At 45.0% G+C, this 19910-nt stretch overlaps 1 protein-coding gene across 2 annotated transcripts in view; it reads right to left on the bottom strand.

Annotated features, from left to right (window-relative positions):
- The window catches only part of ppp3ca (protein phosphatase 3, catalytic subunit, alpha isozyme), a 98873-nt gene that overhangs the window by 7713 nt on the left and 71250 nt on the right, over positions 1 to 19910 (bottom strand). For both annotated transcript variants that reach the window (XM_036968361.2, XM_036968362.2), the window contains exons 3-8: positions 18165 to 18289; positions 16941 to 17052; positions 15264 to 15409; positions 14872 to 15011; positions 9008 to 9085; positions 8765 to 8859 (exon numbers count right to left, since the gene is read on the bottom strand). In XM_036968361.2, coding sequence (XP_036824256.1) covers positions 8765 to 8859; positions 9008 to 9085; positions 14872 to 15011; positions 15264 to 15409; positions 16941 to 17052; positions 18165 to 18289 — 696 coding nt within the window. The remainder of the gene's footprint in view (positions 1 to 8764; positions 8860 to 9007; positions 9086 to 14871; positions 15012 to 15263; positions 15410 to 16940; positions 17053 to 18164; positions 18290 to 19910) is intronic.

The raw sequence follows: 19910 nt of genomic DNA, 5'->3' as shown, positions 1-19910 counted from the left end.
AGAGAGAAACGGAACGAGAGAGAAACAGAGGCAAACGGAACGAGAGAGAAACAGAGGCACAGGACAGATAAAGAGAAAGAGACAGACTGGCAGAAAGAGGAAGAGAAAGGGACAGCTGAAGAGACAGAGACAGAAAGAGGAAGAGAAAGGGACAGAGACAGAAAGAGGAAGAGAAAGGGACTGAGGAAGAGACAGAGACAGAAAGAGGAAGAGACAGAGACAGAAAGAGGAAGAGAAAGGGACAGAGACAGAAAGAGGAAGAGAAAGGGACAGAGACAGAAAGAGAAAGAGGAAGAGAAAGGGACAGAGACAGAGGAAGAGACAGAGACAGAGGAAGAGACAGAGGACAGACAGAGAAAAAGACATTGCAACAGGCATAGACAGAAACAGAAGAAGAGACAGAGACAGAGGAAGAGGCAGACAGAAAGAGAAAGGGACAGAGATAGAAAGAGGAAGAGAAAGGGACAGAGACAGAAAGAGGAAGAGAAAGGGACAGAGGAAGAGGCAGAGACAGAAAGAGGAAGAGAAAGGGACAGAGACAGAAAGAGGAAGAGAAAGGGACAGAGACAGAAAGAGGAAGAGAAAGGGACAGAGGAAGAGGCAGAGACAGAAAGAGGAAGAGAAAGGGACAGAGACAGAAAGAGGAAGAGAAAGGGACAGAGACAGAAAGAGGAAGAGAAAGGGACAGAGGAAGAGGCAGAGACAGAAAGAGGAAGAGAAAGGGACAGAGACAGAAAGAGGAAGAGAAAGGGACAGAGGAAGAGGCAGAGACAGAAAGAGGAAGAGAAAGGGACAGAGACAGAAAGAGGAAGAGAAAGGGACAGAGACAGAAAGAGGAAGAGAAAGGGACAGCTGAAGAGACAGAGACAGAAAGAGGAAGAGAAAGGGACAGAGACAGAAAGAAGAAGAGAAAGGGACAGAGACAGAAAGAGGAAGAGAAAGGGACAGAGACAGAGACAGAAAGAGGAAGAGAAAGGGACTGAGGAAGAGACAGAGACAGAAAGAGGAAGAGACAGAGACAGAAATAGGAAGAGAAAGGGACAGAGACAGAAAGAGGAAGAGAAAGGGACAGAGACAGAGACAGAAAGAGGAAGAGAAAGGGACTGAGGAAGAGACAGAGACAGAAAGAGGAAGAGAAAGGGACAGAGACAGAAAGAGGAAGAGAAAGGGACAGAGACAGAGGAAGGGACAGAGGAAGAGACAGAGGAAGAGAAGGGGACAGAGACATGAAGAGGAAGAGAAAGGGACAGAGACAGAGACAGAGGAAGAGAAATGGACAGAGACAGAAAGAGGAAGAGAAAGGGACAGAGACAGAGACAGAAAGAGGAAGAGAAATGGACAGAGACAGAGGAAGAGACAGAAAGAGGAAGAGAAATGGACAGAGACAGAGGAAGAGACAGAAAGAGAAAGGGTTAGGGACAGAGACAGAAAGAGGAAGAGAAAGGGACAGAGACAGAGGAAGAGACAGAGACAGAAAAAGGAAGAGAAATGGACAGAGACAGAGGCATAGTGACAGACAAAGAGAAAGACAGAAAACAGACAGAAAAAAAGACAGAAAAAAAGACATAGCAACAGGCAGAGACGGAGACAGAGGAAGAGACAGAAAGAGGAAGAGAAAGGGACAGAGGAAGAGACAGAAAGAGGGAGAGAAAGGGACAGAGACAGAGGAAGAGACAGAAAGAGGAAGAGAAAGGGACAGAGACAGAAAGCGGAAGAGAAAGGGACAGAGGAAGAGAAAGGGACAGAGGAAGAGACAGAAAGAGGAAGAGAAAGGGACAGAGGAAGAGACAGAAAGTGGAAGAGAAAGGGATAGAGACAGAGACAGAAAGAGGAAGAGAAAGGGACAGAGACAGAGGAAGAGACAGAGACAGAAAGAGGAAGAGAAATGGACAGAGACAGAGGCATAGTGACAGACAAAGAGAAAGAGACAGACTGGCAGAGACAGACAGAGAAAAAGACATAGCAACAGGCAGAGACAGAGACAGAGACAGAAAGAGGAAGAGAAAGGGACAGAGACAGAAGGAGGAAGAGAAAGGGACAGGGACAGAGACAGAAAGAGGAAGAGAAAGGGACAGAGGAAGAGACAGAAAGAGGAAGAGAAAGGGACAGAGACAGAAAGAGGAAGAGAAAGGGACAGAGACAGAGGAAGAGAAAGGGACAGAGACAGAAAGAGGAAGAGAAAGGGACAGAAATAGAGACATACACAGAAAGAGACAGAGAGAAACAGTGGCACAGGACAGTGACAGTGACAGAGAAAGGAGATGAGATGATCAACCATTAGGAGCCCCAGAAGTGAAGTGCGGACACTGTTTCATCAGGAGATATAAAGCAACATGGAGATGGCCAGCCATACCGACAGTCCCTCCCACACTCTTACCATGGCTCACTATCCATCTCCATCAAGCCACACAATGAACAGCACCCACCAACACACATATGATCCAACATACATTCACTACGTACAGTGCCTTGCGAAAGTATTCGGCCCCCTTGAACTTTGCAACCTTCAGGCTTCAAACATAAAGATATAAAACTGTATTTTTTTGTGAAGAATCAACAACAAGTGGGACACAATCATGAAGTGGGACGACATTTATTGGATAATTCAAACTTTTTTAACAAATCAAAAACTGAAAAATAGGGCGTGCAAAATTATTCAGCCCCTTTACTTTCAGTGCAGCAAACTCTCTCCAGAAGTTCAGTGAGGATCTCTGAATGATCCAATGTTGACCTAAATGACTAATGATGATAAATACAATCCACCTGTGTGTAATCAAGTCTACGTATAAATGCACCTGCACTGTGATAGTCTCAGAGGTCCGTTAAAAGCGCAGAGAGCATCATGAAGAACAAGGAACACACCAGGCAGGTCCGAGATACTGTTGTGAAGAAGTTTAAAGCCGGATTTGGATACAAAAAGATTTCCCAAGCTTTAAACATCCCAAGGAGCACTGTGCAAGCGATAATATTGAAATGGAAGGAGTATCAGACCACTGTAAATCTACCAAGACCTGGCCGTCCCTCTAAACTTTCAGCTCATACAAGGAGAGGACTGATCAGAAATGCAGCCAAGAGGCCCATGATCACTCTGGATGAACTGCAGAGATCTACAGCTGAGGTGGGAGACTCTGTCCATAGGACAACAATCCGTCGTATATTGCACAAATCTGGCCTTTATGGAAGAGTGGCAAGAAGAAAGCCATTTCTTAAAGATATCCATAAAAAGTGTTGTTTAAAGTTTGCCACAAGCCACCTGGGAGACACACCAAACATGTGGAAGAAGGTGCTCTGGTCAGATGAAACCAAAATTGAACTTTTTGGCAACAATGCAAAACGTTATGTTTGGCATAAAAGCAACACAGCTCATCACCCTGAACACACTGTCAAACATGGTGGTGGCAGCATCATGGTTTGGGCCTGCTTTTCTTCAGCAGGGATAGGGAAGATGGTTAAAATTGATGGGAAGATGGATGGAGCCAAATACAGGACCATTCTGGAAGAAAACCTGATGGAGTCTGCAAAAGACCTGAGACTGGGACGGAGATTTGTCTTCCAACAAGACAATGATCCAAAACATAAAGCAAAATCTACAATGGAATGGTTCAATAATAAACATATCCAGGTGTTAGAATGGCCAAGTCAAAGTCCAGACCTGAATCCAATCGAGAATCTATGGAAAGAACTGAAAACTGCTGTTCACAAATGCTCTCCATCCAACCTCACTGAGCTCGAGCTGTTTTGCAAGGAGGAATGGGAAAAAAATTCAGTCTCTCGATGTGCAAAACTGATAGAGACATACCCCAAGCGACTTACAGCTGTAATCGCAGCAAAAGGTGGCGCTACAAAGTATTAACTTATTAAGGGGGCTGAATAATTTTGCACGCCCAATTTTTCAGTTTTTGATTTGTTAAAAAAGTTTTAAATATCCAATAAATGTCGTTCCACTTCATGATTGTGTCCCACTTGTTGTTGATTCTTCACAAAAAAAATACAGTTTTCTATCTTTATGTTTGAAGCCTGAAATGTGGCAAAAGGTCGCAAAGTTCAAGGGGGCCGAATACTTTCGCAAGGCACTGTATATACTGGTTCACATAGACTCATACGTTAACACTACAAATACATACCCTTATATATCAAATACAATACACAAAAAAATATGGAGAAATATTCAGACCCCTTGACTTGTTCCACATTTTGTTTCTGTCACGTGTGCTCCCTCTCCGCCTCTAGGTCATCAGGCTGCTCACAATGGCGCACACCTGTCACCATCGTTACCCGCACCTACGCAACGTCAGACTCACCTGGACTCCATCACTTACTTGATTACCTGCCCTATACATGTCACTCCCTTTGGTTCCTTCCCCAGGTGCCATTGTTTCATGTCTGCGTTGTTCAAGGTTCTGGTTTTGTATTATGTTCTGTTTATTTTATTAACACTCACTCCCTGAATTTGCTTCCAGACTCTCAGCGCACATCATTACAATTACATTACAGCCTTCTTCTAAAATTGATTACATAGATTTTTTTCCCTCATCAATCGACACACAATACCCCATAATGACAAAGCAAAAACAGTTTTTTAGAAAAGTTAGCTAATTTATTAAAATAAAAAAACAGAAATACCTTATAACTATTCAGACCCTTTACACAGTACTTTGTTGAAGCTCCTTCGGCAGCGATTACAGCCTTGAGTCTTCTTATGTAATTTGCTACAAACTTGGGACACCTGTATTTGGGGAGTTACTCCCATTCTTCTCTGCAGATCCTCTCAAGCTCTGTCAGGTTGGATAGGGAGCGTCGCCGCACAGCTATTTTCAGGTCTCTCCAGAGATGTTCAAGTCTGGGCTCAGGCTGAGCCACTCAAGTACATAAAGAGACTTGTCCCGAAGCCACTCCTACGTTGTCTTGGCTGTGTGCTTAGGGTCGTTGTCCTGTTGGAAGGTGAACATTCACCCCAGTCTGAGGTCCTGAGCACTCTTGAGCAGGTTTTCATCAAGGATCTCTTTGTACTCTGCTCCGTTCATCTTTGCCTTGATCCTGACTCGTCTCCCAATCCCTGCCGCTGAAAAACACCCCCACAGCATGATGCTGCCACCACCATGCTTCACCGTAGGGATGGTGCAAGGTTTCTTCCAGACGTGACACTTGGCATTCAGACCAAAGAGTTCAATCTTGGTTTCATCAGACCAGAGAATCTTGTTTCTCATGGTCTGAGAGTCTTTAGGTGCATTTTGGATGTCATGTGCCTTTTGCTGAGGAGGGGCTTCCATCTGGCCAATGAGCTCAATTTTGATTGGCTCAAACGCATTAAGAAGGAAAGAAATTCAACAAATGAACATTTCCACAAATTATTATTTGGGAGAGCTTGGCTGGTGACACTTTCAGTGATTTATTTATAATTCAAGGCACACTTAACCAGCATGGCTACCACAGCATTCTGCAGCGATACGCCATCCCATCTGGTTTGCGCTTAGTGGGACTAACTATTGTTTTTCAACAGGACAATGACCCAATACACATCCAGGCTGTGTAAGGGCTATTTTGACCAAGAAGGAGAGTGATGGAGTGCTGCATCAGATGATCTGGCCTCCACAATCACCCAACCTCAACCCAATTGAGATGGTTTGGGATGAGTTGGACCGCAAAGTGAAGGAAAAGCAGACAAGTGCTCAGCATATGTGGGAACTCCTTCAAGACTGTTGGAAAAGCATTCCAGGTGAAGCTGGTTGATAGAATGCCAAGAGTGTGCAAAGCTGTCATCAAGGCAATGGGTGGCTAATATCAAATGTAAAATATATTTAGATTTGTTTAACACTTTTTTGGTTACTACATGATTCCATATGTGTTATTTCATAGTTTTGATGTCTTCACAATTAGTCTACTATGTAGAATGATTAGGTGTCTCCAAACCCTAGACTGGTACTGTGTACAGTTTGAGTAGGTGTCTCTAAACCCTTGACTAGTACTGTGTACAGTTTGAGTAGGTGTCTCTAAACCCTTGACTGGTACTGTGTACAGTTTGAGTAGGTGTCTCTAAACCCTAGACTGGTACTGTGTACAGTTTGAGTAGGTGTCTCTAAACCCTTGACTGGTACTGTGTACAGTTTGAGTAGGTGTCTCCAAACCCTTGACTAGTACTGTGTACAGTTTGAGTAGGTGTCTCTAAACCCTTGACTGGTACTGTGTACAGTTTGAGTAGGTGTCTCTAAACCCTTGACTAGTACTGTGTACAGTTTGAGTAGGTGTCTCCAAACCCTAGACTAGTACTGTGTACAGTTTGAGTAGGTGTCTCTAAACCCTTGACTGGTACTGTGTACAGTTTGAGTAGGTGTCTCTAAACCCTTGACTAGTACTGTGTACAGTTTGAGTAGGTGTCTCTAAACCCTAGACTGGTACTGTGTACAGTTTGAGTAGGTGTCTCCAAACCCTAGACTAGTACTGTGTACAGTTTGAGTAGGTGTCTCTAAACCCTAGACTGGTACTGTGTACAGTTTGAGTAGGTGTCTCTAAACCCTAGACTGGTACTGTGTACAGTTTGAGTAGGTGTCTCCAAACCCTAGACTAGTACTGTGTACAGTTTGAGTAGGTGTCTCCAAACCCTTGACTAGTACTGTGTACAGTTTGAGTAGGTGTCTCTAAACCCTAGACTGGTACTGTGTACAGTTTGAGTAGGTGTCTCTAAACCCTAGACTGGTACTGTGTACAGTTTGAGTAGGTGTCTCTAAACCCTTGACTAGTACTGTGTACAGTTTGAGTAGGTGTCTCTAAACCCTTGACTGGTACTGTGTACAGTTTGAGTAGGTGTCTCTAAACCCTAGACTGGTACTGTGTACAGTTTGAGTAGGTGTCTCCAAACCCTAGACTAGTACTGTGTACAGTTTGAGTAGGTGTCTCTAAACCCTTGACTGGTACTGTGTACAGTTTGAGTAGGTGTCTCTAAACCCTTGACTAGTACTGTGTACAGTTTGAGTAGGTGTCTCCAAACCCTTGACTGGTACTGTGTACAGTTTGAGTAGGTGTCTCTAAACCCTTGACTGGTACTGTGTACAGTTTGAGTAGGTGTCTCTAAACCCTAGACTGGTACTGTGTACAGTTTGAGTAGGTGTCTCCAAACCCTAGACTGGTACTGTGTACAGTTTGAGTAGGTGTCTCCAAACCCTTGACTAGTACTGTGTACAGTTTGAGTAGGTGTCTCCAAACCCTTGACTAGTACTGTGTACAGTTTGAGTAGGTGTCTCTAAACCCTAGACTGGTACTGTGTACAGTTTGAGTAGGTGTCTCTAAACCCTTGACTGGTACTGTGTACAGTTTGAGTAGGTGTCTCTAAACCCTTGACTGGTACTGTGTACAGTTTGAGTAGGTGTCTCTAAACCCTTGACTGGTACTGTGTACAGTTTGAGTAGGTGTCTCCAAACCCTTGACTGGTACTGTGTACAGTTTGAGTAGGTGTCTCTAAACCCTTGACTGGTACTGTGTACAGTTTGAGTAGGTGTCTCCAAACCCTTGACTGGTACTGTGTACAGTTGAAGTCGGAAGTTTACATAAACTTCACTTATAATTCACTGTATCACAATTCCAGTGGTCAGAAATTGACATACACTAAGTTGACTGTGCTTTTAAACAGCTTGGAAAATTCCACAAAATTATGTCATGGCTTTAGAAGCTTCTGATAGGCTGATTGACATCATTTGAGTCAATTGGAGGTGTACCTGTGGATGTAATTCATGGCCTACCTTCAAACTCCGTGCCTCTTTGCCTGACATCATGGGAAAATCAAAAGAAGACCTCAGAAAAATAATTGTAGACCTCCACAAGTCTGGTTCATCCTTGGGAGCAATTTCCAAACGCCTGAAGGTACCACATTCATCTGTACAAACAATAGTACGCAAGTATAAACACCATGGGACCATGTAGCTTTCAAACCGCTCAGGGAGGCTGTACTCTGGTGCAAATCAATCCCAGAACAACTGCAAAGGACCTTGTGAAGATACTGGAGGAAACAGGTACAAATGTATCTATATCCACAGTAAAACAAGTCCTATATCAACATAACCTGAAAGGCAGCTCAGCAAGGAAGAAGCCACTGCTCCAAAACCGCCATAAAAAAGCCAGACTACGGTTTGCAACTGCACATGTGGACAAAAATCGTACTTTTTGGAGAAATGTCCTCTGGTCTGATGAAACAAAAATAGAACTCTTTGGCCATAATAACCATCGTAATGTTTGGAGGAAAATGGGGGAGGCTTGCAAGCCTAAGAACACCATCCTAACCGTGAAGCACAAGGGTGGCAGCATCATGATGTGGGGGTGCTTTGCTGCAGGAAGGACTGGTGCACTTCACAAAATAGATGATAGAGGAAGTGTGTGCGAGCAAGGAGGCCTACAAGCCTGACTCAGTTACACCAGCTCTGTCAGGAGGAATGGGCCCAAAATTCACCCAACTTATTGTGGGAAGCTTGTGGAAGGCTACCCGAAAAATTTGACCCAAGTTAAACAATTTAAAGGCAATACTACCAAATACTAATTGAGTGTATGTTAACTTCTGACCCACTGGAAATGTGATGAAAGAAATAAAAGCTGAAATACATCATTCTCTCTACTATTATTCTGACATTTCACATTCTTAAAATAAAGTGGTGATCCTAACTGACCTAAGACAGGGAATTTTTACTATGATTAAATATCAGGAATTGTGAAAAACTGAGTTTAAATGTATATGTATGTATATAAAAACTCCACAAATACATGGAATAGACAGACTGACCTTTGTTGTTGTAAACGTCAAGGTAGTTTGGCGCTGAGAAGATAGTGATGAGGGAGGGGAAGCCGGTGGTTTGGCTCTTCCGGTACATGCGGTAGCTATAAGACAGCACAGATAGAGAGGGGGACGGGTTTTCAGGTTAATCATCTGGATGAATCATGAATCGTATTAAAGCTAAAAGTGTTTGTAAGAGAGAGAAAGAAAAAGATATAAAGAGAGAGAGAAAGATGTGGTGTTGGTACATACCCAGCATCTTGTGCTTCATGTGCTCGGATGACTGATAATAAGTTATTGTTCTGTAGGAACTCACATACAGCTGGATAACTGCACGGCAGAAAAAGGAGAAAAGGTTTGGGGGATGGCATATCTAAATTCACACTGTTTGACACATATAACAGAGCAACACAGCTAGCACTGACCTATGTAACCAAACAAAATGCAGAATACATACTGTAAGTATTGTGTAACGGAGCATATCTGAATACACAGTGGAAAAACACTACAATATGATACCTCTGGTCCAGCCACAGACTAGAACATTGACATTGTCCTATAACACAACAAAACAGTTCAGAGCGTCAGCAGGCGTCAGTGTGTTATCAGAGCACTGCTCAATATGATGTGAGACAGAGCAGCCCAACCCTTCCCAGGCCAACCCAGCCCATCCCAGCCCAGCCCATCCCAGGCCAACCCAGCCCATCCCAGCCCATCCCAGGTCAACCCAGCCCATCCCAAGCCAACCCAGCCCTTCCCAAGCCAACCCAGCCCTTCCCAGGCCAACCCAGCCCATCCCAGCCCAGCCCAGCCCATCCCAGCCCAGCCCATCCCAGGCCAACCCAGCCCATCCCAGCCCAGCCCAGCCCATCCCAGCCCAACCCATCCCATCCCAGCCCAGCCCATCCCAGGTCAACCCAGCCCAGCCCATCCCAGCCTATCCCAGGCCAACCCAGCCCATCCCAGGCCAACCCAGCCCATCCCAGCCCATCCAAGGTCAACCCAGCCAATCCCATCCCAAGCCATCCCAGGCCAACCCAGCCCAGCCTATCCCAGGTCAACCCAGCCAATCCCATCCCAAGCCAACCCAGCCCATCCCAGGCCAACCCAGCCCAGCCCATCCCAGGTCAACCCAGCCCATCCCAGGCCAGCCCATCCCAGGCCAACCCAGCCCATCCCAGCCCAGCCCAGCCCAGGCCAACCCAGCCCATCCCAGGCCAACCCAGCCCATCCCAGCCCATCCAAGGTCAACCCAGCCAATCCCATCCCAAGCCATCCCAGGCCAACCCAGCCCAGCCTATCCCAGGTCAACCCAGCCTATCCCAGGCCAACCCAGCCCATCCCAGCCCATCCAAGGTCAACCCAGCCAATCCCATCCCAAGCCAACCCAGCCCATCCCAGGCCAACCCAGCCCAGCCCATCCCAGGTCAACCCAGCCCATCCCAGGCCAGCCCATCCCAGGCCAACCCAGCCCATCCCAGCCCAGCCCAGCCCAGGCCAACCCAGCCCATCCCAGGCCAACCCAGCCCAGCCCAGCCCATCCCAGGCCAACCCAGCCCATCCCAGCCCAGCCCATCACATCACACAGCTCCCAGTTCACCCCAAAGCAACCTAATACCACTCACTGGCTCAAAAACACAACAAACCATGTCAGCTATTATTTGACTGCTAACTGGCTGTCAGTTCTACCCTGACAGGTAATGTGAGATTTTTTGCTACATTTCCCCATCCTTTAAGCCAACTGTTAACAAGATGGCCGGTTTGACAGCATTGTTCCTCCGCCTCTCTCTTCTCCCTCGACACAGATCACTCCTTCCCTTCCATCTCTCTTCCTATCACGTGCTCCAGTTTGGGCTGGAGGAGTGGGTTGTCATAGCAACAGCTCATTCCAGAGCCCCAGGGGAATTGTGGGATAGATGGCAGTGTTGAGCTGATACCGGCCCCTGCCCGGACTCTTGTTTTACACCCATGATGCATTTCAACCGCCTGGTTTGGAGTAGGAGGTTCCTATGCACATGTCTACTCCTCCTCTCATCTCCTCTACATCCCTCTCCTTCAACCTCACAACCCCCACCAGCAGTCTAATGTATCACCCCTCTGTATGTCACTCCGTCCTGCTGATTCAGACAGAGATACAGTTTTAGCTTCAGCTTGATTCCATTCCAATTCCTGAAGGTCTGAAAATGTATATGGTCATATAATCGTATAGTCTATTTTGTGAGATGATGAACAGAAAAAAGAGAGACTATGATCGCCATAATTAAAACATGCACATTTCTGTTAAATTATCAGATTCATAAAATAACAGGATAACAAAGGTTATGAAAAAATGGTATGCACATGCTGACGACTCAAGCTCACATATTGATTGGCCCGAATGTGCATAGTTTTTTAATCCATGGCTCAGTGGGTCAGAGGAGGGGGTCTTCTCATATCTGTGTCAGATTTGGCACCTGGGGCGTTTCTCTGAACCTGTGTACTGGTAAAACGTTCAGGTGCTGAAACCTTAGGGTTACAGAGTGACTGATGAGAATCATTACAGAGAATTTCCCTGAAGAAAACATTATAACCCCTCACTGACAAACCAGGCCATAAGCCTTTTCACCTCATCATATCAAAACAAGCTCAGTCCATCACCTAGCAACAAGGATGCTGGGTGGAACTACATAAAGTGTTTTGTTGCTGTCTGATAGTTCCCTTAATGTATTACTGTGGTCAGTCAGAATGAGACAGCACACATAAACACACAAAGCCTTTTAAACATGGACATAAGCCAGCTGGGATGCATCCACACCACCTACTATCACCAGGGATACCATAGTCCCCCTCACAAACTGACTGGCCAACGCCCTGAGAGGTGCACTTGTTTCTGTGTGTAAATGCATCTAATGAGGATGTGTTAATCTAACACAGCCATGCATTGTACAAAACTCTCCATCCCATCCCAGGGCCACCCCTAGTTTTTTGGGGTGGCCCACCTTGCGGGCAAAACATTTTAGTGCCCTCCCTCTTGGCAGTGGATTTTTTTTTTGCAGTGTTAGACTTAATTTCCCGCAACTCTACACATTTTACCATGAAGTGGAGAGAAGTTTTGTAGTTTTAAAGTTAATTTCCTGCAGTTCTAAATATTTTTGCCATGACTTATGCCATGTTCAAATGATATCTGAGTGAGAGTGACTAGCAAAATCATTGAGGGCCCCCTGGGGGTCAGGGCCCATGGGCACATGCCCTTCTTGCCCAGTTGGTAATTTGGTGATAATTACTACAAGGTTTAGATACAGTGGGGTCCAAAATGATTGACACCCTTAATAAAGATGAGGAATTATGACTGTATAAAATAAATAATTAAAATACTGAGTACGTTGCGTGCTCAAAACATTTTGAAATTCTATTATTTTATTCTAATATAATTGCTCAGAGAAAGAGATTCTGTTTGAGAATAAAAGAAAAGGTAAGGGTCAAAATTAGACACCCCTAAAGATTCTTATGAATAATGTAGTCAAAAGTCTAGAATTTGGTCCCATATTCGCATGCAATGAGTACAGTACATCAAGCTTGTGACTCTACATACTAGTTGGATGCATTTTACAGTTTGTTTTGGTTGTATTTTATGTGATTTTGTGCCCAATGGGAATGAACGGTAAATCTTGTATTGTGTCATTTTGGAGTCACTTTTATTGTAAATAAGAATAGAATATGTTTCTAAACACTTCTATATTAATGTAGATGCTACCATGATTATGAATAATCCTGAATGAATTATGAAATGAAAGTTACAGAGGGTCAAAGATCATATCCCCAAGACATGCTAACCTCCCCTTTTATTGGTAATGGTGAGAGGTAATGGTGAGAGGTTAGCATGTCTTGGGGGTATGATCTTTGACCCTCTGTAACCTTCTCACTCATTATTATTCAGGATTTATTCAGGATTATCTGTGGTAGCATCCACATGAATGTAGAAGTGTTAAGAAACATATTCTATTCTTATTTGCAATAAATTGCCTCCACAATGACACAATACATAATTTACCATTCATGATATATCCAGTGTTTAGTTGGAATGCGATGTCCGTATCCTGTGTATTTGACAGTGATATGTGGTTGTCCCACCTAGCTCTCTCAAGATGAAGGCACTAACTGTAAGTCACCCTGGATAAGAGCGTCTGCTAAATTACTCAAATGTCAAATGTAAATGTTCTACATACAGATCTCATATTACTGTACTGAATTATTATTGTTCTTTTTTTGTGTTAATATTGGTGTCACAAATCTATTATTTGTACATTTATTTATTAAAAAATATAGTTATTTGTTACATTTGACTGTGTAAAACTGTGTAAAACCTAGCAGCGCTACTTATTTCTCTGAGAGTGAGCCGGGTATATAACATTTTTGTAAAAAAAACACGAGTATTTGTCTCTCTGAAATGAAACCATCAAGTGATAGATTTGAAACAAATACAGGTCTGTCATTGAACAAACCCATGCCTTTATTAGATAGTGAAAAAACACACCAATCTCTTCCATAATTTCTGTAAACAATAAAACCTAATTTAACAACATTTCTGAAAATGGATATAGCGTTTTGGAATGAAACTCAATTTCAAAACTGCTGATGCACTACCAAATTTTGAAATTGCACATTGTGTATTCTACTTTTTGTGTGTGTACTTTTGACCCCTTTTTCTCCCCAATTTCGTGATATCCAATTGGTAGTTACAATCTTGTCCCATCGCTGCAAATCCCTTACGGACTCGGGAGTGGCGAAGGTTGAGAGCCATTTCGTCCTCAAAAACACAACCTTGCCAAGCCGTACTGCTCCTTGACACACTGCACGCTTAACCCTTAAGCCAGTCGCATCAATGTGTCGGAGGAAACACCGTACACCTGGTGACCGAAGTCAGTGTGCATGCGCCCGGCCCGCCACAAGAGTCGCTAAAGCGTGATGGGACAAGGACATCCTTGCCGTCCAAACCCTCCCCTAACCCGGTCAAATTGTGTGCCGCCTCATGGGTCTCCCAGTCGCGGCCGGCTGCGACACAGCCCGGAATCAAACTCGTTTCTGTAGTGACACCTCAAGCACTGAGATGTAATGCCTTAGACCGCTCTACTTGCTAACTCTCAAAACTAATTTGAGACCCAGATTGAGTTTCTTTTTTGGGGGCCCCCTAGCGGTCGAGGAGGGCATTAGTCTACCCGCAGTAATATACCCGCAGTAGTATACCCGCAGTAGGATACCCGCAGTAGTCTGTAGTCTGTGTATAGGCAGAGGTTGAGCTGACCCATCCTTCCTGCCACCAACCCCTCTACCCCTCACCTCAGCCACTGCCATCCACAGCCCCATCAAAGTTTCGTCAGCGTGTTAAATATTTAAGTGTGAGAAGGTTTACTCAGGAAAGAAAAACAAACAACAGAATAACGTCCGTGCCCTGAGCTCCTGGAGAGCCTATTGTATGAAGTCCATAGATCCAGGGCTTTCCGCCCAAATTCCCTCTGCACCCAGAATGTAGGTCAGAGCAGCGGCTGCATCTCACACAGACATGACATATGACGCCACACACTATGGCTTACAGGATACAGAGCAGAGGCAACACGGATGCACATATGTGGTGTGTATTTATGTGCTGTATATCTGTGTGTCTGTACAATTGTGTGTGTGTGTGTGTGTGTGTGTGTGTGTGTGTGTGTGTGTGTGTGTGTGTGTGTGTGAGATAGGATTTATTCCTTTTGGTTTGGAGTTATAGATGTAAGATATTCATTTGAGCCAGTTTGCTACAGCAGGAGAATAACCCTGAAGCAACAGGAAATGTGAATTATTATGTGCATTGTAATTAATATACATTTTTTTGTAACAGTTGATACATTTTTCCTTAGTGCAAATCAAGTCTGACATTTTAAAGTGGAAATGGCAAACTTTAAAAGAAGTTTTAAAACTAAAATGCCCAACAAACGTGCACTTCCAGTTGTGCAGGAAAATTCTCAACAACAAAAGAGTGATCCAATTAAGATCCTACACCTGTAATTGTTTGGACAACAGATCCAGACGGTGGTACCTGATGGCTCTAAAACACAAGGAACAGTAATGAGAGAAAGGGTTGAGGTGGAGAGAGAGCTGACCTGTAGAAGTAGGAGCAGCCTCGGACTGTGTTGTGGCTGAAGAATTCCTGGGTCTTCTCGTTGCCAAAGTCCTCCAGAGGATCAGACCACAGTAGGTCACACATGGGCCCAAACGCTGGAGGCTCCTTGAACCGGTCTATCTACAGCAGAGAGAAACATGCTGAATTCAGACACAAGCAAATACACACATTTTCAAACACACACACACACACACACACACACACACACACACACACACACACACACACACACACACACACACACACACACACACACACACACACACACAAACAAAATGCACATATACTGTACTCAAGTACGCAAGGACAAGAGACACAGTCAATGTGATATTCCTATGCATGGCTCGGTACTGCTAGGGTGTGGTTCAGTACCTTCTTTATGTCATCTAAGGTGTGTATTTCTGGTGAGAGTCCTCCGTGGACACACAGGAACTGCTGGTTCATGAGGGCAGCCAGGGGAAGGCAGTCAAAAGCGTCCATACATGAATCGTACACTTGCTCCGAGTACTTGATTTTACCTGATTTCCACAGAGAGGGGCAGACAGAGAGACAACTAGATCAAAATAATGATACACACAGGGACTCATCATCAGTAAAGGTGAAAGCCTGATATCAGATATGGGCTAATAGCTTCAATTGTTATAGAAGCTGACCATTGACATTAACGCATGATTCAAAAGTAACAGAGATTTCAGCCTGGAATGGATACTCCAAGAAAGATCCAACACAATATCTCATCCTCAAGAGCATCCAACCATCCTCTTTCTATACTCACACACACACAGAAGATATGCTGTATTGTGAGATGAAACTGAGCAGAGATAAACAAGATGACCCTCATCATGCACTTCTTCATGGATGTATGAATAGAGACCTAGAGAACACCTCTACCTTCTGTCCCATTCCTCCCCAGACAACAACTCTAACTTCTGTCCCATTCCTCCCCAGACAACTCCTCTACCTTCTGTCCCATTCCTCCCCAGACAACAACTCTAACTTCTGTCCCATTCCTCCCCAGACAACTCCTCTACCTTCTGTCCCATTCCTCCCCAGACAACAACTCTAACTTCTGTTCCATTCCTCCCCAGACAACTCCTCTACCTTCTGTCCCATTCCTCCCCAGACAACAACTCTAACTTCTGTCCCATTCCTCCCCAGACAACTCCTCTACCTTCTGTCCCATTCCTCCCCAGACAACAACTCTAACTTCTGTCCCATTCCTCCCCAGACAACTCCTCTACCTTCTGTCCCATTCCTCCCCAGACAACACCTCTAACTTCTGTCCCATTCCTCTCCAGACAACAACTCTACCTTCTGTCCCATTCCTCCCCAGACAACACCTCTAACTTCTGTCCCATTCCTCCCCAGACAACACCTCTAACTTCTGTCCCATTCCTCCCCAGACAACACCTCTAACTTCTGTCCCATTCCTCCCCAGACAACACCTCTACCTTCTGTCCCATTCCTCCCCAGACAACACCTCTAACTTCTGTCCCATTCCTCCCCAGACAACACCTCTAACTTCTGTCCCATTCCTCCCCAGACAACAACTCTACCGTCTGTCCCATTCCTCCCCAGACAACAACTCTACCTTCTGTCCAATTCCTCTCCAGACAACAACTCTACCTTCTGTCCCATTCCTCCCCAGACAACAACTCTACCTTCTGTCCCATTCCTCTCCAGACAACAACTCTACCTTCTGTCCAATTCCTCCCCAGACAACACCTCTACCTTCTGTCCCATTCCTCTCCAGACAACACCTTAACTTCTGTCCCATTCCTCTCCAGACAACAACTCTACCTTCTGTCCAATTCCTCCCCAGACAACAACTCTACCTTCTGTCCAATTCCTCTCCAGACAACAACTCTACCTCCTCACCTCTTGCTTGCTCCTCTCCCATATCTACCTGTCCTCCTAACCTTCTGTCTCAAGGAACAAGGCATGAGATATGTTTTCATCAATAGTGCTCCAGGTGAGACATGGTATTGATAAGTCCCCGTCAGAAGTAAACAGAAAGAAATAGAACGTGTCTGGAGAGACAGAACTCACATTCTTGTTTGAAGGTGAAGTATTCTGTCAAATGTCTACATTCGTGGTTTCCTCGCAGTAAAAATAGCGTCTTTGGGTAGAGGATTTTCAACGACCAAAGATACAAAACACACTGTCAAGAGAGTAGATAAAGAGGGTTATTAGCTCAGTTTATATACACACAAATACACACCATGATAAAATACACAGTTCGGGGCCATGCACCAGGCTGCAGCTTGACAATAACAAATCAACGTTGTATAACATGACATAGGAATGCCAAAATCAGACTGCATCACGATCAAGGACTGCCCTAAGCTCAAATCAGAATGATAAAATCAGACTGTAACACGATCAATGACTGCCCTAAGCTCAAATCAGAATGATAAAATCAGACTGTAACACGATCAATGACTGCCCTAAGCTCAAATCAGAAAAAAGTCTCAAATTGACCTTTATTTGAACTCTAATTGTCCTCCATCTAATCATAGATGATTATGCATCACCTCAGATGAGCGACCCCCAGTCATTGATTTGGTGACAGCTGATAAAGATAGTATGATAATCATGAGAATTGGTGGAGCCAGTCTGTTTAAGGACAATCAACCCCTCATGCCAACAGGAAAGCCCTCCTTTATGCAAATGCAGCGTGTCAGCATCTGCATTGTGACTGATGATTCGTCCTTCCTCCTCGCGGTTTTTCCAGGGCTTCAGTGCACTATAGCTCCTCGTCACGCAGAGCGTGGAAGCAGCAGAGTGCAAGGAGGGGCACAGGGAGGGATCACATCTCGGTGGAAACAGCAGAATGCCTTCAATTTAAAGGAGAGCTCCCGATGGCTCCTTATAGGAAAGCCCTCCAGTCACAACCAAACAGGTAGAGAGATAATATTCGGGGATTGGGAGCTTGGGCAGAAATCATCATAACCAGGTCTGGAGTAGAGGAAGCTGGTGGGAGGAGCTATAGAAGGACGGGGCTCCTTGTAATGGCTGGAATGGAATCAATGGAACGGTATCAAACATATAGAAACCACGTTTGACTCCGTTCCATTCCAGCCATTACAATTTGCTGTCCTCCTATAGCTTCTCCCACCAGCCTCCACTGGTCTTGTGTGTGTATATGGTATATCTCTCTCTGTGCATTGGATTCAATTGAGGTGTTGAATTAAACACTGGTATACGTACAGACAAAGATACTAATAGTTTATGAGGATTAAGGGAGGAGGATGTTCGGTGGGTGTCTCTTACCTCGATACTGAAGTATCCCCGGTCCACATAGTCTCCCAGGAAGAGGTACCGCGTCGTAGCCGGTGAGCCACCCACCTCAAACAGCTTCATAAGGTCAAAAAACTGCCCATGGATGTCCCCACACACTGCAAAACATCAATTCCCACACCATGAGAACACATTAACACATTATCACTGGGTCTGTTAGCACTACTACATACTGTACATAACAGAGGGGATTTTTATAGAAGATGAAGGATACAAGTGTGTGTGTGTGTGCTTGGATGCTTGTCTGTGTGTGTGGTACAGAGAAAAAAAGAGAGTGTGTGATGCATGCTTTCCCTGTGTAAGTTAGACAGTAGAAGATCTGTGCCGCTTCTTGGCTCATTGATTCTCCCAGAGAGAGAGAGAGAGAGAGAGAGAGAGAGAGAGAGAGAGAGAGAGAGAAAGAAAGAGTGAGAAAGAGAGAGAGAGAGAGCTGTAGAAGTTGCAAACTCTTGTTGCCGTGGCAACGTGATTTTTATGAGAAGAAATAATGAAATAAAATAGTTTTCATTTCTCTCGCCCTCACGCAGTGTTGGCATGGAGATGCTGCCTGGGTTTATGCCCCAGATGCCTCTCTCTTTCTACCCCTAGTAGGAGGTGTGGGTGGCTCCGTGACCCTGGGCTTGGGAGAGGGAGCCTGGGAGCTTGGGACTGGCTGGCTGCTCCACTCCCCTGAAGACAATAACAACTGGACTCTGCAAGCTCAACACTGTGGCACTACAGTGCAAACATACATTTTATTATTTCATCTTTCCCCTGTTTTCTACTCTTTCACTCTATTTCTCTCCCACTCTCCTCTCCTCTCCTCTCCTCTCCTCTCCTCTCCTCTCCTCTCCTCTCCTCTCCTCTCCTCTCCTCTCCTCTCCTCTCCTCTCCTTCCTTCCTTCCTTCCTTCCTTCCTTCCTTCCTTCCTTCCTTCCTTCCTCTCCTCTCCTCTCGTCTCGTCTCGTCTCGTCTCCTCTCTTCCTCCTCTCCTCCTCCTCTTCTGTCCTCTCCTCGCATCCCTCTCCTCTCCACTCCTCCTTCCCCTACTCCCACGCCACTCCTGCATCCTCTCTCCTCTCCTCCCACTCCACTCCTGCATCCCCTGCCCTCTCCCCCTTCCCCCCTATTCTCTCCTCCTATCAGCTCCACTCTGGCCTTCGCCCACTCAAAGCTCAGAGCAATGTGAGTATGTGGGAGCCTCTGCTTGTGTGACTAAAGGAATCAAACACACACACAGACATACGCACAAATAGCATATGTGAACACCACATACAGTAGTACATGAATGCATAAACACACACAGACACACATTCATGCACAAGTACGCACATATGTTTACACACAGTGCTAGCGAGGGCACAGTAGTCCAGTAGTCCTACATAGAGCTCCACAGTTGCAGCTCCATGCAGACAGATGTCCATGCACTGATATACACATCATCATCCATATTTCATGCTGAATAAATAAAGCATGTTAGCCTCCTTTTGTGGTGCTAGTTTACCGGAGGGGGCAAGGACTACTCCTGCACTGTAACTAAGGTATCCTGTCTCCATTTACCATCTCCCAACAATCAATCAACCATTTCATCAGTCAGTCCACCAATCAGTCAAGGTCTGTCTACCAATTAGACAGTCCCAAGCGGAGGAAACGTCTGTGTGCTATGTTAATTCATATTGTGTACAACTGGCATCATGTGTACAATGGCAACTAAGGACTTTAAGAGCAGGAATTAAATGA

The sequence above is a fragment of the Oncorhynchus mykiss genome, chromosome 29 (genome assembly GCF_057628025.1).
Source record: "Oncorhynchus mykiss isolate SJ-2025 chromosome 29, ASM5762802v1, whole genome shotgun sequence".
Classification (NCBI taxonomy): Eukaryota; Metazoa; Chordata; class Actinopteri; order Salmoniformes; family Salmonidae; genus Oncorhynchus; species Oncorhynchus mykiss.
The sequence above is the reverse complement of the archived record's forward strand: the minus strand, read 5'-3'. Positions and strand labels throughout refer to the sequence as shown.